At 36.7% G+C, this 18395-nt stretch overlaps 3 protein-coding genes across 5 annotated transcripts in view; all 3 read left to right on the top strand.

Annotated features, from left to right (window-relative positions):
* Positions 1-12786, top strand: part of LOC140167976 (uncharacterized) — a 55409-nt gene extending 42623 nt beyond the window's left edge. Inside the window, exons 2-4 of one of the 3 annotated variants that reach the window (XR_011861115.1) lie at positions 3355-3498; positions 10160-10303; positions 12307-12786. The gene's annotated coding sequence lies outside the window, so the exon portion shown is untranslated. The remainder of the gene's footprint in view (positions 1-3354; positions 3499-10159; positions 10304-12306) is intronic. The other 2 variants (XR_011861114.1, XR_011861116.1) reach the window with 2 other exon arrangements.
* LOC140167973 (uncharacterized) lies at positions 3530-5338 on the top strand. Its single transcript, XM_072191267.1, has one exon. The coding sequence runs from the start codon at positions 3583-3585 to the stop codon at positions 5128-5130; it is 1548 nt and encodes a 515-aa protein (XP_072047368.1). The 5' UTR covers positions 3530-3582; the 3' UTR covers positions 5131-5338.
* A 1429-nt stretch (positions 12787-14215) lies between the features above and the next one.
* The window catches only part of LOC140167404 (uncharacterized), a 10239-nt gene continuing 6059 nt past the window's right edge, over positions 14216-18395 (top strand). The window contains exons 1-2 of the mRNA XM_072190711.1: positions 14216-14354; positions 17369-18395. The exon at positions 17369-18395 is cut by the window's right edge and continues 109 nt beyond it. Of these exons, the coding sequence (XP_072046812.1) occupies positions 17530-18395 (866 nt within the window). The 5' untranslated portion in view covers positions 14216-14354; positions 17369-17529. The remainder of the gene's footprint in view (positions 14355-17368) is intronic.

Raw genomic sequence — 18395 nt, 5'->3', positions numbered from 1 at the left:
AAATTTCAACCTGGTTTCAACCAACTTTCAATGCAAACTTTAAGGAGGTTGAAATCAGGTTGAAGTCCATTTGTAAATACAACCTGATTTCAACCCGATTTCAACTAGTCGACGTCGAAATTTCAACCTGATTTCAACGTTAGGTGTGCCCACTGGGATCAGTGTGTTTTATAAATACACAAAATAATTATAGCTACGTCATAATTATGTAATTTGTCGTTGTTGTTTGGTTTCATTGTTTGAGGTTTCATTGCTCTTTGCTTGAGCTCTTCTTGCGCCATATGAGTGCATTTTTTAGTGGATTAGTGCATGGTATAACTGTACACTATTATTATTAATGTTAACAATAATGCCCCAATATGGTAACTAGCTCCTCTTTCCTAACACTAGACCATTCCATATTTCAAGAAACTGCCTGCATAAAAACCTATACCGGTATTCAAAGTTACATCTAGTCATATTTAAGCTTACCTATACTTACACCATCCATATTGTGGCATAATTATTGTACACAAAGATAACTACATGGATCCCATACATGTATGATGTTGTCCACATAATATGCATTGTCATGTAACATCCCAAATGTAAAGAGTGAAAAATAAGGCCTATAATAAGGCTGGAAACATGAAAGGATTAAGAAACCATCATCTCTGCATTCACACCAGTTCAAAATGGCAGTTAGAAATATATTCCCATCATGCACCTGCTTGACCCTTGGGTCAACCACTAAGGAATGCTAGTCAAGGCTATTAGCAGAATGCCTAATTGAATGGAATGCCTATTACTTAAAAATTTTTTAACCGAATGCCTAATACTTAGAAATTTTTCAGTGGAATGCCTATTACTTAAGAATTTTTTTAACCGAATGCCTATGACTTATCCGAATGCCACTGAGTGCCTATAGCAAACCGCCTAATTAAAGGAATGCCTAAGTTACGAATGCTTAGGAATGCCTAAGTTAATAGTATTGAGCTTTAACGAGGGCTTAATGAGTAAATAGGCATTCTGTAGCATTCTTGTGAGGCATTCGGAATGCCTGTGAACCAGCTCTATAGGCATTCATTAGCTGCTGAGTGCTAGTGACCACCTAGTACCGCTATCCTTGGCACTCGAGGGCTTGGCGAATACCTACAGAATGCCAAATAGGCATTCATGTTTGGTAAGGGCATGCTCTCTCTAAACATCAAAAATACAAGGCATAACTATGAGCCTGTCTAACATGCTTTAATCCTCAGTTTTTATCCATCTTGTTTATCCTAGCTGAATCAAAGCGCAGTCACGATAATGAACACAAAATGTCTTCATGGTCTGCATTTTGAAGAACACAATAATTTGCTTTTTTCTTGCTCTGTGAAAGGTCAATACCAACATAATATTGTGCTATATTTTGCTTTGGTACAGTGGCTGGTCTTTCATCTACTTTCAAACACCTTTCTCTTGTAGTCACTTGATAAATTATGAGTGAAATTCCATAGCCGTGGAGTTACTGCTTCCTGGCTTGATCTGCAATCGACATTTTTAATGTATGATTATAGTCAGAATGAACAAAAGCTACTTCATTGACTGTAATAATGCCTTCTGATGCAACTTTTAAACAAGTGGTAATCATATGAATCGCTTGATGGTTCAATGGCAATTACTGATCCTTGGCAATAATGTTTGCCATTTCTTCAGTTTCAATGACACTTTTTTGTTGGTGCTTTAGATGTAGAAGACTTTTGATCTTTGCTGGTGTCTGATTCTGCGAACCTTACAAGCATGAAAATCAGTTTATAAACATGCCATACAATAACATGACAGCTCTCTGACATTCAGTTATCTTTCGCAGTTAACAAATGCTACAGAGCGGAGCTTCCGAGTGTTTGGAACTGTTATGGGCCATTACATTTTTTGTACTTTTAGTTCTTGACACTGTGTCAACTCTGTTCCTGGACTTAGATTATGATAATTAAATTATCAGAACTTTACATTAAACAATGTTGCATTTTATTTTTAATATTATTAATTGCTTAACAAATAACAGCATAAATGAGAGGGAGTATAATGTTTGACCTGTAGGACAATGTAGTTTTTCAAAGTAGTTCATACAATTTCTAATGATCAGACTCGTTTTTTGATGGCAAAATTATTTTAGCCTTTGCTAATTAACAACTCGTTAAGTGTCATTTTAAAATCTAATAATTTAGAACATTACAGGCCAACAATTTGTTTAATTCTTTATTAATTACTTGCTTCTAAAATACAGCATTAATGAGGGGTGGATATTTGACTTCTATCACAGTGGTACAAACTCCCAACACAATTTCTGAATGTCAGAGCTTTTGTCGCATCATCGTTTTACTCTTAATTAGCAGCTCGTTAAGTGTCATTAATCTGTATAATTAAAGTAAAATTCATAAAATATTACAGCAGAACTATTAATAAGTCCATTCAAATGCATCTATTAACCACACAATATTAAATTACTAAAAATTTCAAGTGGATCATAGTGGGTACCTATAAAAATTCATTTTTCCCATAGAGATTACACTGTACCGTGTCCGAAGATCCGTGTCCGGGATCCTCCCACTTTGCACTTCGTTAACTTATTGGTCCGTAAAATTAATTAGCAATGTCGTATTACTTATCTTTTGGTATCATGTTAAAGCAGAATAAATTAGCTTTCAAATGAATGTAAACTTGAAGGATTATGATGCTGTCTTCATAGTTTAATTAAAGAGAAAAGTTGAAATTTTCAGTCAAAGTGTCACACCTCCCACTTTTCCAGGGTCCCAAGTCAAGACACACGGCCGTATATCAAGAGATGGCGCTATTTTTTGGGTAGGGAAATATCGCTGTGCACCCTGGCCTGATGTTTTAAGTTTTAGACCTGCCAGCATGCCTTCGGTCCTATCCTTTAACATACTGACATTTTACTGGTATCAGATAATGTCTTTTAAAAGATACAGAGTTACAGTTACTGGAACTAAGCCTGATGTCAGTGTGCAGGGCATGGGTCATGGGAATTGTTATGATTGTCATTGTTCTACCCATTCCAGAAAAACACAGAACTCATTTTTGGGGATTAAAAAAAATGATATCCTGTTTTGCCAACTGAAACATATAGTTGAATCCTAATCCTTTAGTTAGTCCTATCAAAAGTCAAATTTTAATATTTGGCCAATTTTTGTGTATTTTTGGCATGTTTTCTGACTTTCAAGGCCTGGAAAAGACAAACCTCAAATTCCTTGACTTTCCAGGTTTTCCATGACCTGTACGAAAGGTTAGTCTGTTAAAAACTAAGTAAGCTGGTAACATACACTGAAATATTATAAGCTGATTATTATTAGTCTCTGCATTATTCTCTTCCAGATTTTGGAATAATTGTGACCAGGGAAATGCCAAGCTATACATATGTAATATCAAAAGGACCGGTAATATCATCAAGCACAAGTACAACCCATCAAACATTTGCAGAGGTGTGTCTACTCAAAGTTAATACACTGAAGCTACCTTGTAAGTAACCATGGTAACCATCTGTTGAGAGAAATCATCGACTCCATTAATTCTTTATCCAGAATTCCAAGGAAGCCGGTAAAGATGTTTAAACCATTCACTTGTTCTTATTGTGGAAATTACTTTTACTCCTTTGATGGATTTAAGCGGCATGTTGCTAGACATCGGATGAAGTATTACAGGCTTACTGTCAGAGGGGAAAGTATGCAATGTCAAGAATGTGAACGAAAAGATGGCGTTCATAAAGAGATTTACATTAAAGAAAAACCCTTTCAATGCGAGTATTGTCAGAAAACTTTGACACAGCAGACAAATCTTACTCACACCAAACAGAAACCATATCAGTGTGAATATTGTCAGAAATGCTTTGCAGACGGCAGTGCTTGTAAACAGCACATTAGAACTCACACAAAGGAAAAACCCTATCAGTGCGAGTATTGTCAGAAATGCTTTGCACGTAGAAGTAATCATAAACAACACATCAGAACTCACACAAATGAAAAACCCTATCAGTGCGAGTATTGTCAGAAATGCTTTGCAAACATAAGTACTCGTATACAACACATCAAAACTCACACAAAAGAAAGGCCATATCAGTGTGAGATTTGTGAGAAACGTTTTGCACGCCAGAGCAGTCTTAAAATCCACATCATAACTCACACCAAAGAGAAGCCATATCAGTGTGAATATTGTCAGAAATGCTTTGCACGTCCGTTCGGTCTTACAAACCACACCAGAACTCACACCAAAGAGAAGCCATATCAGTGTGAATATTGCCAGAAATGCTTTGCAGCCAGTGGTACTCTTAAAGAACACCTCAGAACTCACACAAAAGAAAAGCCATATCAGTGTGAGATTTGTGAGAAACGTTTTGCACACCAGAGCAGTCTTACAAAGCACACCAGAACTCACACCAAAGAGAAGCCCTATCAGTGTGAATATTGCCAGAAATGCTTTGCAGACAGAGGTACTCTTAAAAATCACCTCAGAACTCACACAAAAGAAAAGCCATTTCAGTGTTCGATTTGTGAGAAACATTTTGTACGTCAGGCCAGTCTTAAACTCCACATGAGAACGCACACCAAAGAGAAACCCTATCAGTGTGAATATTGTCAGAAATGTTTTGCTAGAAGCAGTGGTCATAAAAAACACACAAGAACTCACACAAAAGAAAAACACACAAGAACTCACACAAAAGAAAAGCCATATCAGTGTGAGATTTGTAAAAAACATTTTGCACAGCAGGCCAATCTTAAACTCCACATAAGAACGCACACCAAAGAGAAACCCTATCAGTGTGAATATTGTCAGAAATGCTTTATAGATAGTAGTGGTCATAAACGACACATCAGAACTCACACAAATGAAAAGCCATATCAGTGTGAGATTTGTCAAAAAACATTTACACAGAAAAGTACACTTATAAGCCACATCAGAACTCACACAAATGAAAAGCCCTTCCATTGTGAGATTTGTCAAAAAACATTTACACAGAAAAGTACTCTTATAAGCCACATCAGAACTCACACAAATGAAAAGCCCTTCCATTGTGAGATTTGTCAAAAAACATTTAAACAGAAAAGAACTCTTATAAGCCACATCAGAACTCACAGCAAAAAAACCCCATATTAGTACGACTATTGTCAGAAAACTTTTATGCACCAGGAATATCTTAAAAGCCACATCAAAACTCAAAAGAAAAACCATATCAGTGTGGAATTTGTCAAAGATGTTTTTCACACAGTACGTCTCATAAGAGGCACCTCCAAACTCACACAAAGAAAGGCATCAGTCCAGGTAGCATCAAAAACTAAAAGAACTCATAATGCCACACTAAGCCTATGTGTAAATAAGGTAAATGTAAATGTGTAAATGAAGTAAACAAATAGAAATTTCACGTTCTACACATCAATACATAATTATATCTCATTACGCCCTCTTTTTCTTCTTCTTCCTTATAAGTGCCTCCCTCATATGTATGAGTATTATCGCACTGCGTACAGACAAGCTGTACTTATTTTTTACTCTGGAACCTAGAGTAGATGAGTGTATTTTGAAGTACAGTCAACAGTACCGGGATGATCCCCTGTACTAGCCACTGATGTAGCTGCGCTATCAATGGACATGGACATAGGAAGTAAAACGGCGTCCATGAGACTCAGCGAGTCTAAGCTGCGCCCCACAGCGATATTTCATCTATTGACCACGTATCGGGGGGGGGGGGGATACTCAAGTTTGGTTTTGGTAGGGACTTGCCGCTAAGAATTTCAAAGTGGACCCATAAATATACCAATTTTCCAATAAATTTGGACCCATTGATATACCAAAAGTCAAAACCCAAATTGTCTTAGTTTTTACAAATTTGAGAAATTTTGAAAAAAGGACCCATTCATATACCAAAATAGGATTTTAAAAAGGGGTCATACATACCAAAAGGATGAAAATGCTACCCATATTTGCGGCACGTCCCCGTATGGTCATTTGAACTGAGTACCCCCCGGGCCCGGGCCATGTACTAAATTATTATTTCTCTACTGGACTCGAACCCAAGACTCCATTGTACTTTTTTTCAAGGTTGTACCAAGCACGGCCAGAGCATGTTCAAGAGACAATACCAGACAGTTTATATCATGAGGGCATGAATACTCGGATAAACTCTTTTGTTCATATTGCTAACAGAGTATTCTTGCGATGAGTTTATAAAAATCACTCTAAAAACTTTAGAGGTACGGTATATCAGAGAAGATGTAAGGAAGAGGAGGTTGATCCAGCTATCCTCAGACAAAATATGTGTGAGACCGCTCATTCAAAGTAAATGATGCATTACCATATATAGCCGTTAAACAATAGAATGCCATGCGAATCATACATGCAGGCCCCTGTCATGCAGTAATTTTTCAGATAAAACATGGCTGGTAGTTCCATGGCAATTATAATTTTCGTCGCTTGTTGTCACTTTCAGCCTCTATTATTTATGAGAGGATGTTTTCAATTATCAGAATATCTTTATTAGACTTATTAGACAGGAAATGATAGGAAAATACATAAATAAATTAAATAGAAATGATCAACAATCATCAATTCTCTAACAATATCCTAAACAAGAATTCCTGAAAAAAAAAGGTGTCAGTTCCAATTTACAATGTAATTATTATTTGAATGTAATGTTAAAGATGGAATTGCATGAGAAGTTTTGCACTGCAGCTCTGACCGGAACATTTAGTGGTAGTTCATTTAATATCATTAAATAATTATACACTTACATACGTGTTTTGGCGCAGCGTCACCCTTCTATTCTAGCTAAAAACGTTTTTAAAAATAAAAAATATGCAAATGAGGTAGCTAATTTGCATATTTTGCGACAAAAATCACATGGGATCTTAAGACTGCCCCTTACCACCATCCCACAACGTTAAAATCTCTATACGCCTCACCAGTTCCAAAAAATGGCAAAAAGCCTTTTAAAAATAAACAAATATACAAATGAGGTGGCTAATTTGAATATTTTGTGACAAAAATCACGTGGGATCTTAAGACTGCCCCTTTACCACCACCCTACCGAGGTGGCTAATTTGCATATTTTGCGGCAAAATTGCATCAAGTCTTAGGGCAGCCACTTACCACTACCTTACCAAGTTACACCCCAATACACCTCACCAGCTCCGAGAAACTAACCTGGAAGCCAAAGGCATTTAAAAACAAAGTTCACACAATACAAATGTATAAGACCCCATTCTAGCATAAGGCAATTTATAAGTCGTTTTAAATGATTTTAAATGTGACGTATAAAATTTGTCTATAACACAGGGAGATATAAAATGTAGGGATTTGGGTACTTTTTGTTCAATTTTAACAGAAATTGAAGGATTTTGACCCATGTTTTTGTTTGTCTGTTTACCCCAGGGTCGCTGACAGTGTTGTAGTCGAGACCGGCCTATCCGAGACCAAGACCGAGACCGAGACCAGGCAGTCCGAGACCGAGACCAAGACCGAGGCCGGCTGGTCTGAGACCGAGACCGGCAGGTCCGAGACCAAGACCGAGACCGGGCTTGAAAAATTAACAATGGTGCCGGAAGCATTAAAATTTATGGGGGTCAGGGCCCGGGTCAGGGAACGAGCTGCCTATTTTGGTCGGTTTTATTGAGACTTTTTTTGTGCGCGCGAAATGCGCCAAAAATTAAATATATGTGCCTAAAAGCTAAAACAAAATACACATATAGAGCTTTATGATGCGCCTTTGATCATGATATGATCCACGTTGCAAGTTTTATTTGGCGTTATACGCTATATATGTATGGAATTTGAAAAAAAAAAGATCCTCAGAAAACACAAACGTTCCTTTTAAAAAAGATAATAATTTACTTATAAATAAATTCATTTGAGAGGCCAAACGTGTTGGAGAGCATTTTCCCAAAAAGTTGTTCTACACTTAACTTACGGTCTATAATATGAACTTCAAGAAAGATTTTAAAATAACTATTATCAAAAATACTATGAAAATGCTGTTTGTTAAATATTTTCTGCCAAACGTATTTAAATGAATGTTTTGCCAACTTTATAATAACATTGTGTATAACAAATTTTAAAACCTTATTGTAAAAAAAAATAAGAAAACGTTTCCTAACGTCTCAGTAGAGTAGACATTTTACACCTTCGAGACCAGGCTTAGCTGGTCTCGAGACCGGTCTCGAGGCCGGTCTCGAGACCTACAACACTGGTCGCTGACACAAAGAATTATATTAATTAAATCACCTAATTTATAATTGATAAAGGACAAAGAAAGATAAAAGCAAAAGTATGCTTCATTTAGTTAAACAATAGTAACATCCCTGTTGTGTACAAAAAATAACTCTATACGACAATGCAAATCAGGATCAATTCATGGACGAAGGCAGAGGGAAATGTTGATTTCTCAGCTCATGGAACAGCCATTTTTGTCAGAGAGAGTATGTAAATTAAATGGAACAGCTATTTTGGGGCCATTATTTCAGAGGGAGTATGTAAATTAAATGGAACAGCCAAAATGCCAATGGGTAGGTAATTTAACTAGAACAGCCTTAAATTTATATTGATATTAATACATGTATTGACGTTCCCGTTGACGTTACAGATTCAATTTGTCACGTGATCGTCAAACCTGTAGGAGAAGGTGTCAGTTCTTCAGGAACTGACACAAAAATTTATATGCTTACAAAAAGGGGCGGATTGTGGGGGGAAATTTTACAACACTCGATTTCTTTCTTGTATTATCCACATGTGGTATCCCATCCAGCAGTAGGTCCTTAATACACGCTTTTCATTATTTAAACTTTTCGACAAAATCTCTATAGAAACATTGGAAATATTTCCCATTCTGAAGTGCAAATCGGTCAACAGTGAGCGGTCTCACACATCACATCAAAGGTTACTATGGATGTCCAACTACTTGAGAATAAAGGACTATGAATAGATACGACAGGATTACCTACGGGATTATCTCAATTGTATAATTCTGTTAACCCTCCTCTTCCTTACATCTTCTCTGGGTATATTTACATTCCATGCTTTTATTCGTACTTAAACTGCACACTGAAACTCGCTTTTATTAACCTCTACCTGTTTAAAGTATGTCTGTGTACTGTAATACATCTGATTGCATGCCGAGGCATGGAATATATGTAGTAATTAAGAGCTTAAAAGGCAGGTCCGATAAAATCAGAAGATATGACCAAATTGATGGTTGAAGGCGGAAAAATCCGCTAAAAGGCAGACGATACCATATGCATGTATGTGTGCATTGTACTTGCATACACCCTAGAAAACTTCCAAAATTCTCAGCAAAACTCGAAAAATATTGTAAAATTGTAATACAAAATGTCATCATCATATTGATTGGCCTTTATGAAATTTTTTTATCAAAACAGCCCATCGGAAATTGCTTGAATTTTCTACAATACAGTACCGGTATGTATTTTTGGGAATATGCGAGTTGTAAAATGATCTTCTACATGTCGGGTTTTGTTTTGAAATTTGTTGGACAGATTTTTTTTCGTAGTTCAGTTACTCGGGATGTTTAGGAAAAAACGCCTCAAAATATCGCCGTCAAATATCCGTATATCAAGAGATGGCGCTATTTTTTGGGTAGGGAAATATCGCTGTGCACCCTGGCCTGATGTTTTAAGTTTTAGACCTGCCAGCATGCCTTCGGTCCTATCCTTTAACATACTGACATTTTACTGGTATCAGATAATGTCTGTTAATTAAAGATACAGAGTTACAGTTACTGGAACTAAGCCTGATGTCAGTGTGCAGGGCATGGGTCATGGGAATTGTCATGATTGTCATTGTTCTACTCCCCATTCCAGAAAAACACAGAACTAATTTTTGGGGATTAAAAAAATGATATCCTGTTTTGCCAACTGAAACATAGTTGAATCCTAATCCTTTAGTTAGTCCTAACTATCAATAAAAGTCAAATTTTAATATTTGGCCAATTTTTGTGTATTTTTGGCATGTTTTCTGACTTTCAAGGCCTGGAAAAGACAAACCACAAATTCCTTGACTTTCCAGGTTTTCCATGACCTGTACGAAAGGTTAGTCAGTTAAAAACTAAGAAAGCTGGTAACATACACTGAAATATTATAAGCTGTTTATTATTAGTCTCTGCATTATTCTCTTCCAGATTTTGGAATAATTGTGACCAGGTAAATGCCAAGCTATACATATGTAATATCAAAGGACCGGTAATATCGTCAACCACAAGTACAACGTATCAAACATTTGCAGAGGGGTGTCAACTCAAAGCTAATTGCACTGAAGCTACCTTGTAAGTAACCATGGTATAACCATCTGTTGAGAGAAATCATCGACTCCATTAATTCTTTATCCAGAATTCCAAGGAAGCCGGTAAAGATGTTTAAACCATTCACTTGCTCTTATTGTGGAATTTACTTTCACTCCTTTGATGGATTTAAGCGACATTTTCGTAGACATCGGATGAAGCATAGCAGGCTTAATGCTAGAGAGCAAAGTTTGTACTGTCCGATATGTGAACGAAAAGATGGCGGTCATACAGAGACAGGTAGAACTTACCATTCACATCACAACTCAAACCAGAAATGTCATCTTACAGTATCAGTATTGTCAGAAATGTTTCGCAAGTAGAACAAAAATGAGAAGACACCTCAAATATCACACAAAAGAAAAGACCTTGCAATGTGAGTTTTGTCAAAAAGCTTTTGCATCGAAAAGTACTCTTAGAAACCATATCAGAACTCACACAAATGAAAAGCCATTTCAGTGTGAGATTTGTCAGAAACATTTGCACAGCAGTCCAATCTTCACAGCCACACCAGAACTCACACAAAAGAGAAGCCATATCAGTGTGAGATTTGTCAGAAAATGTTTGCACGGAAAAGTAATCTTATATAACACATCAGAACTCGCACCAAAGAAAAGCCGTTTCAGTGTTTGATTTGTCAGAAAACTTTTGCACAGCAGGTCACTCTTAAAAGCCACATCAGAACTCACACACACACAAAAAAACCATTTCAGTGTGAGATTTGTGAGAAACATTTTCCACACCAGAGCAGATTTAAAATCCACATCAGAACGCACACCAAAGAAAAGCCATACCAGTGTGAATATTGCCAAATATGCTTTGCAGACTATAGTGGTCATAAACGACATATCAGAACTCACACCAAAGAAAAACCCTTTCAATGCCAGTATTGTCAGAAAACGTTTGCACAGCAGACCCATCTTCAAGGCCACATCAGAACTCACACCAAAGAGAATCCATATCAGTGTGAACATTGTCAGAAATGCTTTACAGAGAGTAGTAGTCATAAACGACAGATCAGAACTCACACAAATAAAAAGCCCTTCCATTGTGAGATTTGTCAAAAAACATTTACACAGAAAAGTACTCTCATAAGCCACATCAGAACTCACACCAAAGAAAAACCATTTCAGTGCAAGTTTTGCCAAAGATGTTTTTCACATAGTACTCCGCTTAGAGGCACCTCCAAACTCACACAAAGAAAAGCATCAGTCCAAATAGCATCTGATCGTGCTGTAACTTGCAGAAAATGATCCCCAACACTTTGGGAGTATGAAACTGTAAAGGTCATCTGAGGTCAAAGGTCATGTCAAATTTTAAGATTGTTGCTCTGATTGGGCTCATGCAAAAGTTGATCTCTGACACTTGGGGAGTATGAAACCGCAAAGGTCATCTGAGGTCAAAGGTCAGATCAAATTCACAGTTACTCTGATTGGGCTGCAACTTGGAGACAATGATCCCTGAAACTTGGGGAGTATGAAACTACAAAGGTCATCCAAGGTCAAAGGTCAATTCAAATTAAAAGTTGCTCCAGTCAGGCTGTAACTTGAGGAAAATGATCCCTGACACTTGGGAAGTATAAAACCGTGAAGGTCATCCGAGGTCAGGAAAGGTCAAATGAGGTCAGATGTTAAAATAGGTCTGATTGGGGTTGAAATTGATGCAAATTATCCTTGATTTGAGAAAGAGCATGAGTAATCTACCGAAGTTTACCTGAGGTAAAAGGTCAAATGAGATCAGAAATCACCTCCTGATATTTGTGGCTCGTGAGCCACAGCAGTTCTAGTTTCTTATGTATTTCATTGTTTTTTGACTGCATATTAGTATTATTACAATTATTTCTCATAACACTCTCAATAATGATTCAATCATGAGAAAGTATATTTTCTGAATGGAAATTTGAATGAGGAATCTCAATATTACCTTTAAAAAGTTGATAGTTCTGCACGACAGTGTAATTATTAGTACTCTGCTTTATTCTTCTCCAGATTTTGGAATAATTGTGACCACGGAAGTGCCAAGCTATACATTTGTAATATCTAAAGGACCGGTAATATCGTCAAGCACAAGTACAACCATCAAACATTTGCAGAGGATCAGTGTCTACTCAAAGCTAGTACACTGACACTACATTGTAAGTAATCATCTGATGAGAGGAATGATCAACTCCATTAATTCTTTATCCAGAATGGCAAGGAAGCCGGTAAAGATGTTTAAACCATTCACTTGTTCTTATTGTATAAGTTACTTTCACTCCTTGGATGGATTTAAGCGACATTTTCGTAGACATCGCATGAAGCATAACAGGCTTAATGCTAGAGGGCATAGTTTGTACTGTCCGATATGTGAACGAAAAGATGGTGGTCATACAGAGACAGGCAGATGTGAACATTGTCAGAAATGTGTTTTAGATAAAAGTGAACTTGCCATGCACATCGGAACTCAAACCGTAAATGTCATCTTACACTAGTGCCAGTATTGTCAGAAGTGTTTCACAGATAGAAAAAATATGAGAAGACACCTCAAATATCACACAAAAGAAAAGACCTTGCAATGTGAGTTTTGTCAAAAAGCTTTAACTTTGCATCGAAAAGCAATCTTAAAAACCATATCAGAACTCACACAAATGAAAAGCCATTTCAGTGTGAGATTTGTCAGAAAACGTTTGCACAGCAGTCCAATCTTCACAGCCACACCAGAACTCACACAAAAGAGAAGCCATAATCAGTGTGAGTATTGTCAGAGGACTTTCTCACTTAAGAGCAGCAGTATGATACAGCTTTAAGCTGTTTAAGCCTAAAAATTGGGTTGTATAATTATGATGTTTTGTTTGAAAAACTAACATGATCACATCAAACAGCTGTGGTTTGTGTGCAGTGCATCATTGGTGTAAATTATGACAAAAATAGTTTTGTTTTCTGTTTGTGCAGCGCATCACACAGCGTCACCATCATGTCAATAATTACATTTGTACAGACGGAATTATGTGGAAATGAAAACACACCATCAAGCCTTAGATTATACAAATAAACTGAATTAATAAAATAAAACTCACCTCTAGAGATATCTTTCCAGTCCACGAAGAGTCATAATCCTATTAACCAGGATAAATGAAGCTTGTCATCATGCACTCTCTCATTGTCCCATTGTGTCTGTAGAATTGTCAGCCACAGCCGCGCACACAGTTTAATTCATACAATACATACAAGAGCTTACGATTTGAAAAGACCGCCACTTGACGATAATTTTATTCATAGCATGGTGAGCGTTAAAGTAAATTTCTGGTATTTATTCCTAGCTATAGGCCTAATGACAAATGTATGTTGATGGTGCAGGTTATGGTGATATGGTAGCATTTCGTTTGATATGATTATATATTCTCAAGCAGTTGAATATATCACATTTATATTATCCTCATATTGTGGTATTTACTTTCACTCCTTTCATGGATTGAAGCGGCATGTTGGTAGGCATTGGATGAAGTATGACAGGCTAAATACCAGAGGGCAGATAGAGTATGTACTGTCAAAAATGTCATCCGAGGTCACAGTTCAGGAAAGGTCAAATGAGGTCAGATGATAAAATAGGCCTGATTGGGCTTAAAAATAATGCAAATTATCCTTGATTTGAGAGAGCATGAGTAGTCAACCTATGTTTACCTGAGGTCAAAGGTCAAATGGGATCAATTAGAAACCACCGCCTGATATGTGTTGCTCGTGAGCCACAGTAGCTCACAATATAACACTCTCAATAATGATCATGAGAGAAGTAGTACATTTTCTGAACATGATGATTATGCTGAATGGAAATGAGGAATCTCAATATTACCTTTAAAAAGTTGATAGTTCTGCACGACAGTGTAATTATTAGTACTCTGCTTTATTCTTCTCCAGATTTTGGAATAATTGTGACCACGGAAGTGCCAAGCTATACATTTGTAATATCAAAAGGACCAGTAATATCGTCAAGCACAAGTACAACCATCAAACATTTGCAGAGGAGTGTCTACTCAAAGCTAATACACTGACACTACATTGTAAGTAATCATCTGATGAGAGGAATGATCAACTCCATTAATTCTTTATCCAGAATGGCAAGGAAGCCGGTAAAGATGTTTAAACCATTCACTTGTTCTTATTGTATAAGTTACTTTCACTCCTTTGATGGATTTAAGCGACATTTTCGTAGACATCGGATGAAGCATAGCAGGCTTAATGCTAGAGGGCAAAGTTTGTACTGTCCGATATGTGAACGAAAAGATGGCGGTCATACAGAGACAGGCAGATGTGAACATTGTCAGAAATGTGTTTTAGATAAAAGTGAACTTGCCATGCACATCGGAACTCAAACCAGAAATGTCATCTTACAGTGCCAGTATTGTCAGAAATATTTCACAGATAGAGAAAAAATGAGACGATACCTTATCACACAAAAGAAAAGACCTTGCAATGTGAGTTTTGTCAAAAAGCTTTTGCATCGAAAAGTACTCTTATCAACCATATCAGAACTCACACAAATGAAAAGCCATTTCAGTGTGAGATTTGTCAGAAATCCTTTGCACGGAAAAGTAATCTTATAGAACACATCAGAACTCATACAAAAGAAAAGCCGTTTCAGTGTTTGATTTGTCAGAAAACTTTTGCACAGCAGGTCAGATGTTAAAATAGGTCTGATTGGGGTTGAAATTGATGCAAATTATATCCTTGATTTGAGAAAGAGCATGAGTAATCTACCGAAGTTTACCTGAGGTAAAAGGTCAAATGAGATCAGAAATCACCTGATATTTGTGGCTCGTGAGCCACAGCAGTTCTAGTTTCTTATGTATTTTATTGTTTTTGAAATGTGGCATATCAAATTCAAAACTTTTTCATTTTAAGGGGTGGGGTATGAACGTTTGGACAGTATTTATTGTGGGACATTAGAGCACATCAGACATATCGAATTGCATTCTGAATACGAAGAATGTCCTTCTGATATCAAATAATGTTGATTTTTTGAAATTCGCAATGTAATACACATTTTATGTTATTTTAAGTTATTAAAAATTGATATTTTTGATATTTAACAGTACTCGAAGTAAACTTGATAAATCTGATGATTTATACTTAAAGTGTATGTAGGTGGGATGAAAAGCCGACGATCAATTGAAAATTGTGACCTTTCGTATTGAAGATATGGATTTTTTCCCAAAACACCAAAAAAAAAGGTCTTTGGGGGAAATCCATATCTTCAATATGAAGGGTCAAAATTTTCAATTGATCATCGGCTTTTCCTCCCAGCTACATACACTTTAAGAATATGGCATTAGATTTGTAAAATTTACTCCAAGGACTGTTATATATCAAAAATGTGAAAAATATCAAATTTTAATAATTTGTCATAAAATTTGTATTATAACGTGAATTTCAAAAATTGAAAATTATTTGATTACAGAAAGACATTCTACGTATTCAGAATGCAATTCGATATGTCTGATGTGCTCTCATGTCCCACAAAAAATACTGTCGAAACGCTCAAAACACTCATTCCAGATCCCTTAAGGACTTGATGAGATAAAAAATATGTTGAATAATTCATTAAAAGTTGTATGTTTACTGTTTATGAGCTTTCTGTGTACTTGTTAACATTTGAGTGACTATAAATAAGTTTTTGCCAGTTTTTGCCATTTTTGCCGGTTTAATCCAGGCAAAAACAGGTTGCCAGTTATTACCACTTTGTCGGCGTTGGTTATCGCCGTCATAGTGTGACCGGGCCTTAAATAAGGTAAATGTGTAAATGGTAAGGGGCTGTGTAAATATGAGTCTTGGGGGGGCTAAATTGTCTTGCCCCCCATTTTACCATCCCACCAGGGCTCATAAGTATTGCACAGCCCCTAAATGAAGTAAGCAAATTATTTCCTGACTGCATGCATGTACACAGGCAATCCCTGCATCTACAGAAATAATTATATCGGACTTCTGATCCTTATTAAAAAAATTTTTTCTCTGCTCGTAGTTTTGTTTTCTGTTTGTGTGCAGCGCATCCCAGCACATCATTGGTGTAAATTATGACAAAAATAGTTTTGTTTTCTGTTTGTGTGCAGCGCATCACACAGCGTCACCATCATGTCAATAATTACATTTGTACAGACGGAATCATGTGGAAATGAAAACACACCATCAAGCCCTAGATTATACAAATAAACTGAATTAATAAAATAAAACTCACCTCTAGAGATATCTTTCCAGTCCATGAAGAGTCATAATCCTATTGACCAGGATAAATGAAGCTTGCACTCTCTCATTCTCCCATTGTGTCTGTAGAATTGTCAGCCTCAGACCGCACACAGTTTAATTCATACAATACATACAAGAGCTTACGATTTGACTGACCGCCACTTGACAATAATTTTATTCATAGCATGTTGAGCGTTAAAGTAAATTTCTGGTATTTATTCCCAGCTAATAGGCCCAATGACAAATGTATGTTGATCCCGGATGTTGATGGTGCAGGTCATGGTGATATGGTAGCATTTCGTTTGATATGATTATATTCTCAAGCAGTGATATCACATTATCATATATTATCCTCATATTGTGGAATTTACTTAATTCACTCTTTTCATGGATTGAAGAGGCATGTTGGTAGGCATTGGATGAAGTATGACAGGCTAAATGCCAGAGGGCAGATAGAGTATGTACTGTCAAAAATGTCATCCGAGGTCACAGTTCAGGAAAGGTCAAATGAGGTCAGATGATAAAATATGCCTGATTGGGCTTAAAAATAATGCAAATTATCCTTGATTTGAGAGAGCATGAGTAGTCAACCTATGTTTACCTGAGGTCAAAGGTCAAATGGGATCAATTAGAAACCACCGCCTGATATGTGTTGCTCGTGAGCCACAGTAGCTCACAATATAACACTCTCAATAATGATCATGAGAGAAGTAGTACATTTTCTGAACATGATGATTATGCTGAATGGAAATGAGGAATCTCAATATTACCTTTAAAAAGTTGATAGTTCTGCACGACAGTGTAATTATTAGTACTCTGCTTTATTCTCCTCCAGATTTGGGAATAATTGTGACCAGGGAAGTGCCAAGCTATACATTTGTAATATCTAAAGGACCGGTAATATCGTCAAGCACAAGTACAACCATCAAACATTTGCAGAGGATCAGTGTCTACTCAAAGCTAGTACACTGACACTACATTGTAAGTAATCATCTGATGAGAGGAATGATCAACTCCATTAATTCTTTATCCAGAATGGCAAGGAAGCCGGTAAAGATGTTTAAACCATTCACTTGTTCTTATTGTATAAGTTACTTTCACTCCTTTGATGGATTTAAGCGACATTTTCGTAGACATCGGATGAAGCATAACAGGCTTAATGCTAGAGGGCAAAGTTTGTACTGTCCGATATGTGAACGAAAAGATGGCGGTCATACAGAGGCAGGCAGATGTGCACATTGTCAGAAATGTGTTTTAGATAAAAGTGAACTTGCCATGCACATCGGAACTCAAACCAGAAATGCCATCTTACAGTGCCAGTATTGTCAGAAGTGTTTCACAGATAGAGAAAAAATGAGAAGACACCTCAAATATCACACAAAAGAAAAGACCTTGCAATGTGAGTTTTGTCAAAAAGCTTTTGCATCGAAAATTACTCTTAGAAACCATATCAGAACTCACACAAATGAAAAGCCATTTCAGTGTGAGATTTGTCAGAAAACCTTTGCACAGCAGGTTTATCTTAAAAGCCACATCAGAACTCACACACAAGAAAAGCCATATCAGTGTGAGTATTGTCAGAGAACCTTTGCATGGAAAAGTAATCTTACAGAACACATCAGAACTCACACAAAAGAAAAGCCGTTTCAGTGTTCGATTTGTCAGAAAACTTTTTCACAGCGGGTCAGTCTTAAAAGCCACACCAGAACTCACACAAAAGAAAAGCCGTTTCAGTGTTTGATTTGTCAGAAACATTTTGCACACCAGAGCAGTCTTAAAATCCACATCAGAACACACACCAAGGAGAAGCCATATCAGTGTGAATATTGCCAGAAATGCTTTGCAGACAGCAGTACTCATAA

The sequence above is a fragment of the Amphiura filiformis genome, chromosome 13, assembly GCF_039555335.1.
Source record: "Amphiura filiformis chromosome 13, Afil_fr2py, whole genome shotgun sequence".
In the NCBI taxonomy this organism is placed as follows: Eukaryota; Metazoa; Echinodermata; class Ophiuroidea; order Amphilepidida; family Amphiuridae; genus Amphiura; species Amphiura filiformis.
Note: the sequence above shows the minus strand (reverse complement) of the source record. Positions and strands in the feature narration are given on the sequence as shown.

What these genes read in the sequence shown, in the direction of transcription:
- LOC140167973 (XM_072191267.1), top strand. Translation starts at nt 3,583, where the DNA reads ATGTTTAAACCATTCACTTGTTCTTATTGTGGAAATTACTTTTACTCC.